The sequence below is a fragment of the Triticum aestivum genome, chromosome 2A (genome assembly GCF_018294505.1).
Source record: "Triticum aestivum cultivar Chinese Spring chromosome 2A, IWGSC CS RefSeq v2.1, whole genome shotgun sequence".
Classification (NCBI taxonomy): Eukaryota; Viridiplantae; Streptophyta; class Magnoliopsida; order Poales; family Poaceae; genus Triticum; species Triticum aestivum.
This window is the reverse complement of record NC_057797.1, coordinates 313,965,337-313,976,809: the sequence shown is the minus strand read 5'-3', so window position 1 is coordinate 313,976,809 and position 11,473 is coordinate 313,965,337. Positions and strand designations below refer to the sequence as shown.

Below are 11,473 nucleotides of genomic sequence, written 5' to 3'. Positions count from 1 at the left end.
GAACGTTTTTTGATCAGAGGCTATCTTGAGAGCGTTTGCGGCCGTTTTCTGAAGTCTGCGGCAGAAAAATCGAAAATCCGGACAAACATCCCCGGAGGGTCCGGCCAACCTCGGAGAAATCCAAAACCCGGATGATCATTCCCGGAGTGTCCTGCCATCCATATGCATTCGCGCATTTTCGGCTCTAACTTTTGCATACGAACTTCGATTGAGATATGTTTTATACCAAAATCAACCGCTTCTACGAGACACACAACTTTCATGTTGAAACTTTTTCCATTTGAGACAATCTTAATTGGGTTTCAAGTCATTTTTTAATATAGTGTCAACATGAGCATCTCTGAACCTGTCATAAGTTTGGCATCCGAGCTCCGTTTTAAACCATCTTCATATCCATCCTGACCTTCTCGAAGAAAGCCATCCCATGGTGACTCCCAATTATAAGTTTGAATCAATCTTGACATGGCTTTAAGCAACCTTTAAAATTGTGCCACTTTTGATCGTCAACACTATGCGTGTCTCACTATTATGTCAAAAATTTCTCGCATAACGTGAACATCACAACTATCTTAAAAGGATAAACAAAAAGCCTAAAAAAACTTTTCTTTCAAAAAGAATTTCTTATCATTTAAAAAAAAAAAATTTACGGTGACCAACTAACATGCGCCACATGGCGTAGCTGGTTTGCCACCATTCTAGAGGGATTTAATATGACTGGCCGGTGTAGATGCTTTGTTCTGGCTGAAGCCCGGTGTGTGTGGCCTCCATCATCTCAGTTCTCAGTTCTCACATCCAAACTCAACACCTCTTGTCGCCACGCAACACAGCCAAAGATGAGCCACAGAACCATCGTCTCCTCCTCACCGCTTCCAACCCCTTACCGCAAAGATTCAATTCGCAGAGGAACCAAGAGCCCAAAGCTCCCAGCTAGCTAGCTGAAATGGCTCTCGCCCACCAGATCACCAACCAGCCGCTCCTCTCCTCCCCGCCGTGCCTCGCAAGAACCAACGGTAGCAATGCGCGGACGGCGAGGACGGCGTTTCTTGGCCACAGCTGCTGCCTGAAGCTTCGGGATACGGCGATGAGATGCGTCGTCGTCCGCGCGTCTTCGTCAGCGCAGGCGGAGCCCAAGTCCGGAGGTGGGGACGGGGATGGAGGCCAGGAGCCGTACGAGGAGTACGAAGTGGAGATCCTGAAGCCGTACGGGCTCAAGTTTGCCAAGGGCCGCGACGGCGGCACCTACATCGAGGCCATCTTCCCCGGCTCATCCGCCGAGCAGACCGGCAAGTTCACCGTCGGCGACAAGGTTATTGCCACCAGGTCAGTCCGCTCAGATGATCCTCTCACACCAGCCAACCAACAGCAATTTCAGAATGACCGCCAGATCAAGATTTCTTCCGTGTTGCTAACTGATGGCAAATTCTCAGCGCCGTCTTTGGAGAGGAAATCTGGCCGGCGGCAGGGTACGGCCAGACCATGTACTGCATCCGCCAGAGAGTTGGCCCTCTCTACATGAAGATGCAGAAGAAATTTGGTAAGAACAGTTAGTACTTACCTGCTTCATTGTGAGTCTTGACATGACAGATATGATTGTGAATTCATCAATTCGGAATTTGAGTTATACCATTAACTGAGTCCAGGGAAATGGGATGGTGCTGCTGAGCTCTCTGACAAGGAGGTCATCAGGGCTGAAAGGAACACCGGAAATGTCAGCACTAAACTCAGAGAGATTCAGGTAAGTATAGGATCATGCTTTAGTCTATTTTTCTTTCTGCTCCTAGAGTTCTGTAGATTGCTCATGCTTGTGGTGCGCGTTTCGACCTGGAACGTTGGATGCAGATGCAAAATTACCAGAAGAAGATGGAGCAGGAGATCCAAAGAGAAGATGACCTTCGCATGGGGCTAAAGCTGTACAAGTCGGTGATACATACTGTATGATGCAATGAGATTGCTTCAATTTGAAAACTCTGCTGACTTGTTCCGAGAAAAAAAAACTTTCAGGGATGGAAAATACGAGGACGCGTTGGAGAAGTTCGAGTCGGTGCTGGGGTCAAAACCAGAGATTGATGAAGCTTCCGTAGCCAGCTACAATGTCGCCTGCTGTTATTCGAAGCTCGACCGGGTTCGCCTCCTACTTGTTTCAATATCAAGAGCAAAACTGCAGGTCTGCCGCTCAATACACACATATGGATGTTCGTTTGTGCAGATACAAGCTGGCCTTTCTGCACTTGAAGAAGCGATGAAGGCAGGCTATGAAGACTTCAAGGTAACTAGACACTATCCGCTTTACAAGAGTAAATGGGTCTAGGGTTCATAGTAAGTGACACTTTATCTTACTTGATTTCCTGAAGAGGATTCGCACCGACCCGGATTTAGCAAACTTGAGGAACTCGGAGGAGTTCGCCACCCTACTAAACAAGTACGATGAATCATTTATCAACGAGAACGCCATCAATGCTATCAAATCCATATTTGGATTCGGTAAGAAGTGATGACCTCCTATCGATTGCACACATCTACTTGGTCTTGCAGTTTGCACACTTGGCCATACCGCGCCCAGCCTCCCCCCCCCCCCCCCCCCCCCCCCAAGGAATGCTTTTAACCTTGGGAGATATCTCCAGGAATGTTTTTAGCCTTCCTTTGTACTTCAACCATTCTATGAACATACACTTTGTACATAACAATGGCAATCCTCCATTCGGAAAGCAAAGGCTACAGGAAATATGTTACCATCGTGCTTGTAAGTTGTGACGTACTAGCTATCGTGCTTGAAGTACCAATCGGGATGTGGATATATTTTCTGGTGAACACAAGAGCCAGCTTTTGACGGACAAAACACGTTTTACCTTCTAAGTTGGGAGTCTTTGTTGAAGTGGTTCCTCACTCCATTTATCGCTCCAGAACTGGATGGTGCTCTCAGAATTTGCAATGCACAGACATGACTGTTTGTAAGTCTGGAGTAGGTTGAGGTGGGTCTTCAACCTAAAGGAGCCCACCTTGTCTTGTGGGAGAGAAGAGGAGTAATGCACTTACCAAATAAGGTTAAACCAGGGCAGGTCATCTCTATTGAAGAATTTATGCAGATTCTTCATCACAAGAGCTTTATTATGATCAATTTCCAAGCCTCCCTGCAACTTTGGTTAACCGATTCATGGAAATATTATCTCAAACAGTGGCTTGAAGTAACTAGAATCAGAGCAAAGCAAGATAAGGCTGATCTGATCAACACTTGGATAGCACAAAACTTGTAATTTTCTTCTATGTTTCACAAAGCTGGTATTGGGTGATTCTCTGTGTTGAAATATATAGCCCACCTCCCTTCATCAGTTTCGATTTTTGGATGAGTTGGCTGAAGCATGAATTTAATATGGTATCCGAACCAACAGGTTTTAAGTTCAAGACCCTGCCAACGTAGTACTCCCTCCGTCCCAAAATTCTTGTCTTACATTTGTCTAGATACGGATGTATCTAATACTAAAATATGACTTGATCCATCCGTATTTAGACAAATCTAAGACAAGAATTTTGGGACGGAATGAGTATTAAATAAAACAATTCTTCGGCCTAATTGATCCCACGTCTAAGGACTAAAATAACGACTTTTGGATGAGTTGGCTGGAGCATTAATTCAATACTCTGAACTGGACTTGTAAATATTTTTTGAATTAATAAAAATACCGTAGAACAATTGTTCTACTGTTTTGGCTTAATAAAAAACTTTGGTTTACTGATTTTGTCCCAAGCAACTAAAGCCATTCCACTTTACTTACTACCAAATTTTCTCCAAAGAAAGTGTCAGAAATTTTATCAGTTGTGCGACCACTCTTGCAGGAAGTGAGAGGGTACTCATTTAATAAGGAGCAGCCTGCCATCCAATGATAGCATATAGGTGTTTAATAAGGAGCAGCCTGCCATCCAGTGATAACATATAACAAGGTAGAGTACCTCGCGATAAGAATAATACTATTGCGCGCGTGCTCGGTTCTTCCCTGCCGAATATTTCGTTCAGGCGGGATTTGATTGGCCCCCGGCTTGTGTCATGGCATAATCTTTTATCCTGGCTGGATTTGATTAACCTGACACAAGGTCGGGATGTGTTTCGTTGGAACCTTACTACATCAGGGTCTTTCACAGTGGACTCTATGTACCGTGCACTCACGCATTCTGAGGTACCAACGAGTAATAATAAGAAAATTTGGAAGTCTAAAATTCCACTAAAAGTGAAAATCTTCATGTGGTATCTCCGTAGGGGAGTTGTGTTAACCAAAGACAACCTCGCACGGCGCAACTGGCGAAGGAGTAAGAAGTGTTCTTTTTGTATTCATGACGAGACAATCAAACACCTCTTTTTCCAATGCAAGTTTGCATGTTCTACGTGGTCAGTCATCCAAATAGCGTCAAATTTGTATCCGCCCACAAGTGTTGCCAATATTTTTGGTCATTGGTTGGACGGCATGACAAATAGGTTCAAAACGCTAATAAGGGTGGGAGCGTATGCCTTAATTTGGTCGCTTTGGCTATGCAGAAATGATTTGGTTTTTAATGACAAAAATGCTTCTCCTCTACAGGTTATTTTCCGGTGTACGCACTCGCTACGTACGTGGTCTATACTACAACGGCTGGAGTATCAACCGCTGTTCATGGCGGTGTGTACGCGATTGGAGCAGGTGGCTACGGAGGTTTTTTCCTAACATGGGTGGCAGTATAACCTACGGATCGAGCCACCACCTTCTTCGACATAGGCATAGTGTCGGTTTAAAAGACTCTACTGTTGCCGGTTTGTCGATTTTTATTTCATGAATTTTGTCAGACTTCTGGATTCGGCTGTGTGCATCTTAGTTATGCAGAGGCCGGGTGTTACTTATAATGCTTTGTATCTGCTTGATGCTACATTTTGAGATAATAAAGTCGCCCTTTGTCGAAAAAGAGTACCCAGGGAGCCTTCTTTCAACTCTTTGCCTGGTGAGAAAGAAATCCTCAATCCTCCATTGTGAAGTGCTCATAGGCAAAACCAAATAAGTAAATGGAAATTTCCTCTCTAGCATCCCAAGATAGTAAGCAGCCCAGGCAAAATCTCTTCAAAACTATGAATGCCAACAATAACAGATTTGCTGTATTGACTTTTTGTTGAGGAATGCAGTATTTCAAAAAAAATTGCTACGATCACGCAAGATCTATCTAGGAGATGCATATCAACGAGAGGGGAGAGTGTGTCCACGTATCCTCGTAGACCGAAAGCGGAAGCGTTAAGTAACACGGTTGATGTAGTCGAACGTCTTCGCGATCCAACCGATCAAGTACCGAACGCACGGCACCTCCGCGATCTGCACACGGTCAGCTCGGTGATGTCTCTCGTACTCTTGATCCAGTTGAGGCCGAAGGAGAGTTCCGTCAGTATGACGGCGTGATGACGTTGATGATGAAGTTACCGACATAGGGCTTCGCCTAAGCACTACAACGATATGAATGAGGTGAAAATCTGTGGAGGGGGCACTACACACAGCTAAGACAACTATCAATTTGTGTGTTCTAGGGTGTCCCACTGCCCTCGTATATAAAGGAGCAAGGGGGGAGGCCGGCCAACCCTCATTGGGGCGTGCCCCCAAATAGGATTCCGACTAGAAAGGAGAGGGAGAGAGGGAGAAGGAAAGGGAGGGGGAAGGAAGGAGAGGGAGAGAGGGAGAAGGAAAGGGAGGGGGAGGAAGGAGAGGGAGAGAGGGAGAAGGAAAAGGAGGGGGCTGCGCCCCCTTCTAGTACAATTCGGACTCCTCAAGGGGGAGGGGGGCGCGGCCAGCCCTAGGGCCCTTCTCCTCTCTCTCTTTCTCAGAACACCCATGTTGGCCCATTAGTTCCCTCCGGGGTTTCTGATAACCCCCTGCACTCCAATATTTATCTGGTGACCCCAGAACTCATCCGATGTCCGAATAACATCGTCCAATATATCAATCTTTATGTCTCGACCATTTCGAGACTCCTCATCATGTCCATGATCACATCCGAAACTCTGAACTACCTTCGGTACATCAAAACACATAAACTCATAATACCGATCATCATCGAACGTTAAGCGTGCGGACCCTACGAGTTCGAGAACTATGTAGACATGACCGAGACTCATCTCCGGTCAATAACCAATAGCGGAACCTGGATGTTCATATTGGTTCCTACATATTCTACGAAGATCTTTATTGGTCAAACCGCATAACAACATATGTTGTTCCCTTTGTCATTGGTATGTTACTTGACCGAGATTTGATCGCCGGTATCTCAATACCTAGTTCAATCTCGTTACCGACAAGTCTCTTTACTCGTTCCGTAATGCAACATCCTACAACTAACTCATTAGTCACATTGCTTGCAAGGCTTATAGTGATGTACATTACCGAGAGGGCCCAGAGATACCTCTCGGATACACAGAGTGACAAATCCTAATCTCGATCCATGCCAAACTCAACAAACACCATTGGAGACACCTGTAGAGCATCTTTATAGTCACCCAGTTATGTTGTGACATTTGATGGCACACTAAGTGTTCCTCCGGTATTCAGGAATTGTATAATCTCATAGTCATAGGAACATGTATAAGTCATGAAGAAGCAATAGCAATAAACTAAATGATCATAATGCTAAGCTAACGGATGGGTCAAGTCAATCACATCATTCTCTAATGATGTGATCCCGTTCATCAAATGACAACTCATGTCTATGGTTAGGAAATTTAACCATCTATATTAACGAGCTAGTCAAATAGAGGCATACTAGTGACATTATGTTTGTCTATGTATTCACACATGTACTAAGTTTCCGGTTAATACAATTCTAGCATGAATAATAAATATTTATCATGACATAAGGAAATATAAATAACAACTTTATTATTGCCTCTAGGGCATATTTCATTCAGTCTGCCACTTGCACTAGAGTCAATAATCTTTGATTACATAGTAATGATTCTAACACCCATGGAGTCTTGGTGCTGATCATGTTTTGCTCGTGAGAGAGGCTTAGTCAATGAGTCTGCAAAGTTCAGATTCGTATGTATCTTGCAAATCTCTATGTCTCCCTCCTTGACTTGATCGCGGATGGAATTGAAGCATCTCTTGATGTGCTTGGTTCTCTTGTGAAATCTAAATTCCTTTGCCAAGGCAATTGCACTATATTGTCATAAAATATTTCATTGGACCCGATGCACTAGATATGATACCTAGATCGGATATGAACTCCTTCATCCAGACTCCTTCATTTGCTACTTCCGAACCAGCTATGTACTCCGCTTCGCACGTAGATCCCGCCATGACGCTCTGCTTGGAACTGCACCAACTGACAGCTCCACCATTCAATAAAAATATGTATCTGTTTTGTGACTTAGAGTCATCCGGATGAGTGTCAAAACTTGCATCGACGTAACCGTTTACAACGAGATCTTTGTCACCTCCATAAACGAGAAACATATCCTTAATCCTTTTCAGGTATTTCGGAATGTTCTTGACCGCTGTCCAGTGATCCACTCCTGGATTACTTTGGTACCTCTTTGCTAAACTAATAGCAAGGCACACATCAGGTCTGATACACAGCATTGCATACATGATAGAACCTATGGTTGAAGCATAGAAAATGACTTTCATTTTTTCTCTATCTTCTACAGTGGTCGGGCATTGAGCCTGACTCAACTTCACACCTTGTAACACAAGCAAAAACTCTTTCTTTGCTTGATCCATTTTTAACTTCTTCAAAACTTTATCAAGGTATGTGCTTTGTGAAAGTCCAATTAAGCGTCTTGATCTATCTCTATAGATCTTGATGCCCAATATATAAGCAGCTTCACCGAGGTCTTTCATTGAAAAATTCTTATTCAAGTATCCTTTTATGCTATTCAGAAATTCAGTATCATTTACGATTAACAATATGTCATCCACATATAATATCATTAATGCTACAGAGCTCCCACTCACTTTCTTGTAAATACATGCTTCTCCAAAAGTCTGTATAAAATCATATGCTTTGATTACACTATCAAAGCGTATATTCCAACTCCGAGATGCTTGCACCAGTCCATAAATGGATCGCTGGAGGTTACACACTTTGTTAGCACCTTTTGGATCGACAAAACCTTCTGGTTGCATCATATACAAGTCTTCTTTAAGATATCCATTAAGAAATGCAATTTTGACATTTATTTGCCAAATTTCATAATCATAAAATGCGGCAATTGCTAACATGATTCGGACATACTTAAGCATCGCTACGGGTGAGAAGGTCTCATCGTAGTCAACTCCTTGAACTTGTTGAAAACCTTTCGCAACAAGTCGAGCTTTGTAGACAATAACATTACCGTCAGTGCCAGTCTTCTTCTACATCACGAGAAGTGTAAGCATCATTTTGTTGTGCTACTTCACTAAACGAATTCCTCTGCTCAAAATTTTGCAGTACTCTCAAGTCATCGCTATGTGCATATGTGTCTTCCAAGAAAAATATCTGTGTTGCTTGATTTGCCAAAATAAAAGGCTTGTCAGTCTGTACACTGCCTTGACATTGATGGATTTGAAATAATCATCAGCTCTGGGTTTTGCGATCCTGGAAAACAGGTTATACCAACGACAGCACAACAGAACCACACACCGATGAACCTTGAAACTCGAGATATACTGCAACTGAACAATGTCTGCTATGTTAGCATACATTTTAGTTATTTCTCTGCCGTACGTATCCGTGCTCATGATGGCACTATTTTGTGTCTTCCTGCTTCGTCGCGTGCAAGGGTGTTGTAGCACACATCTCCAACAACGCAAGATTCATAATGTCTTACCCGGGTATCAAGACTCATTGCTAGTGCGTAAAGGGCATCATTAACTGCTTGCCCATCCTCCCGCATCTTCTTAAGCTATGGTTAGAAAATAGACAAGCTGATCATCTTATGTACTCAATATATTAAAAAAAACTAACAGTGCAATTCAAAAGCTTACATGGCTCTTGAACCATTTCGCAAATCCTGCCATAACCAGTTTATCAATGTTTCTTGGATTTTGCAACAGTAACTCCTTTTTGTAGATGTTGTACAACATAGTGATCACGTCAAACATCTAAATATACAAGAATGTGCTGCAAGTTTAGTAGATTATGATGTATAAGCTGCAGTACTTAGCACTTACTCGATATAAGGTAGAATCTCAGGACAGTTATTCAACACATACCAAACCATTTTGTCCAAATCTTTAGGTTTATCGTCTTGTCGACTCTTCCCTATAACTCGAACAGGACAATCGAAAACATTGAGCTCAGCATTGTCTTCACCCACCTCTTTGCTAAGCTGATCAACTGTTTCAATGTATTTTGTGTAGAATGTCAACGCTTCTGTAGCAATGTAGGCCTCTGTAATGGAACCCTAAGGTCTAGCTCTGTTCCTAACATAGCCCTTGAAAGTGCCTAGATGCCTTTCAATAGGATATATCCATCCATACTGTAGTGGACCTCTAAGTAGTGCCGCATCAGGTAGATGAACAGCCAAATGCACCATCACATCAAAGAAGGCTGGAGGATATATCTTCTCAAGGTCACATAGGATAGTTGGTATCTTGTCTCTAAGACGCTCCAAAGCATCTATCCTGATATTTCTACTGCAGAGTTTCCCGAAGAATTGTCCCAACTCCGCGACTTCTCTGTATAAGTCAGGGCGGCCCAATCCTCTAAGGATAATAGGTAAAACCCTTTGAAGTAGGATGTGGCAGTCATGAGTTTTCAACCCTTGTACCTTGTTTCTAATAACACACAAGTATAGGGGATCACAATAGTTTTCGAGGGTAGAATATTCAACTAAAATTTATAGATTTGACACAAGGGGAGCCAAAGAATATTTCAAGGTATTAGCAGCTGAGTTGTCAATTCAACCACACCTGGAGATTAATTATCCGCAGCAAAGTGATCAGTAGCAAAGCAGTATGATAGTTTTGATAATAGTAGCAGCAGTAACAGTAACAGTAACAACGATAGCAGTAATTTGGTAGCAACTGTAACAGTGGTGATAGCAGTAGTAACTTAGCAAGAACAATATAAGATAAATTCATAGGCATTGGATCGGTGAATTGTTGGATGATATTCATCATGAGACAGTTATAACCTAGGGCGATATGACACTAGCTCCAGTTCATCAATATAATGTAGGCATGTATTCCGTAAATAGTCATACGTGCTTATGGAAAGAACTTGCCTGACATATTTTGTCCTACCCTCCCATGGAAGCGGGGTCCATACTAGAAACTAAGGGATATTAAGGCATCCTTTTAATAGAGAACCGGAACAAAGCATTAACACACACTACTGCAGGATGCTCCTAACGCGATACTACGATCAGAGATCCTTTGAGAAACTGTGTGCGATGCAATAATCGCAAACAGTGGTGTATGAAAACTGTCAAAAAGGTGCAAAACGTTTGTGATGGAGGATGCATCAAACACGGTTCAGATTTTAGTTGCGTGTGCGATTCAGGCCACATGGTTAACCCGTTCAACTGTTTGCGATGAGGCAGAACAACATAAATGGGCAGCCATATCAATGTGTGTGTGGTATACGACATACAATTCGCTCCGATGAACCATTTGCTATTAGGGTGTGCAACAGAAACGGTTAGCCAAATCAAGGTGTTTGTGATATAGGGCATACGGTTCACTCGGACGAACTATTTTCGATTAGCGAACGCAACAGAAACGGTTCAACTTAACAAGATGTGCGTGATACGTGGCAAACAGCCGACTCGGATGAACTGTTTTGCGATGAGAAATTACAACACAGACGGTTAATACAGTTAGTTCGTGTGCGATTTTGTGTGTACAAAAAACTTTGAAAAATGCAAACTAGTTGCTTGCGGGGACTAGGAGTATCGCACACGATGCGTCTGCGAGTACTCGTGTGTGATGATCAGTAAGTTACACATACGTTTCCTTATGTTAACACTTGTGTGATAAATAACACGTGGCACCGGATATGGTATTCAGGTTGCGTGGTCTTCCCGCGCTCCAGCGAATGCTTCCCATGCTCCAGCGAATGCTTCCACATGGATGAATTGTAAAATCCACGCCTATTCCCTCACCGGTTTCCCGCCACCAGCTAATGACTTGCTGCATATAACCAGGCGGCAACGCATCACCGCGACACTCTGCGAAGATCTAGTCCTCACCAATCTACCATTAGTTATTCCAAGTATGCCAGGCAACAAACAAAGCTTCAACATCAACACCTACCTGCGTTACATCTTCGGTGAGGAGAATGAGCCAGAGCAGGTCGGGGAGCAAGAGCTTCATCGGCCGGTGCAGGCACCATGGCCATCGGCAGCGATACCGGCGTCACAGTCCTTGGGAGCACAATCGACATATTGAGAGGAGGTGTGATGAGCAGTTTGCCATCCATCGTGCAAAAGATCCAGAGCTGCTCGGCGGCATGATCGACGACCCACCCGAAGAGCCGCCGTCACCAGTGCTCA

At 43.5% G+C, this 11,473-nt stretch overlaps 1 protein-coding gene across 9 annotated transcripts; it reads left to right on the top strand.

The window, feature by feature from the left end:
• The first annotated feature begins 754 nt into the window (after positions 1 to 754).
• Positions 755 to 4,902, top strand: LOC123188595 (protein MET1, chloroplastic). Of its 9 annotated transcripts, none has more exons than XM_044600754.1 (8): positions 762 to 1,320; positions 1,428 to 1,534; positions 1,662 to 1,735; positions 1,840 to 1,916; positions 2,002 to 2,122; positions 2,207 to 2,266; positions 2,352 to 2,481; positions 4,569 to 4,826. In XM_044600754.1, the coding sequence occupies exons 1-8, from the start codon at positions 941 to 943 to the stop codon at positions 4,706 to 4,708; spliced, it is 1,089 nt and encodes a 362-aa protein (XP_044456689.1). In that variant the 5' UTR covers positions 762 to 940; the 3' UTR covers positions 4,709 to 4,826. The 9 variants fall into 9 exon arrangements, with proteins under 9 accessions (XP_044456686.1, XP_044456689.1, XP_044456685.1 ...); XM_044600752.1 differs by having other exon boundaries at positions 771 to 1,320; positions 1,641 to 1,735; positions 4,569 to 4,902; XM_044600756.1 differs by lacking the exon at positions 4,569 to 4,826 and adding an exon at positions 2,902 to 3,399 and having other exon boundaries at positions 773 to 1,320; positions 1,641 to 1,735.
• The last annotated feature ends 6,571 nt before the right edge of the window (positions 4,903 to 11,473 follow it).

Excerpts from the sequence above, each read along its gene's own strand:
- LOC123188595 (XM_044600750.1), top strand. The coding sequence starts at position 941 with ATGGCTCTCGCCCACCAGATCACCAACCAGCCGCTCCTCTCCTCCCCG. Across the intron at positions 1,321-1,427 it reads GACAAGGTTATTGCCACCAG|CGCCGTCTTTGGAGAGGAAA; the intron begins GTCAGTCCGCTC and ends GCAAATTCTCAG. Across the intron at positions 2,267-2,351 it reads CAGGCTATGAAGACTTCAAG|AGGATTCGCACCGACCCGGA; the intron begins GTAACTAGACAC and ends GATTTCCTGAAG.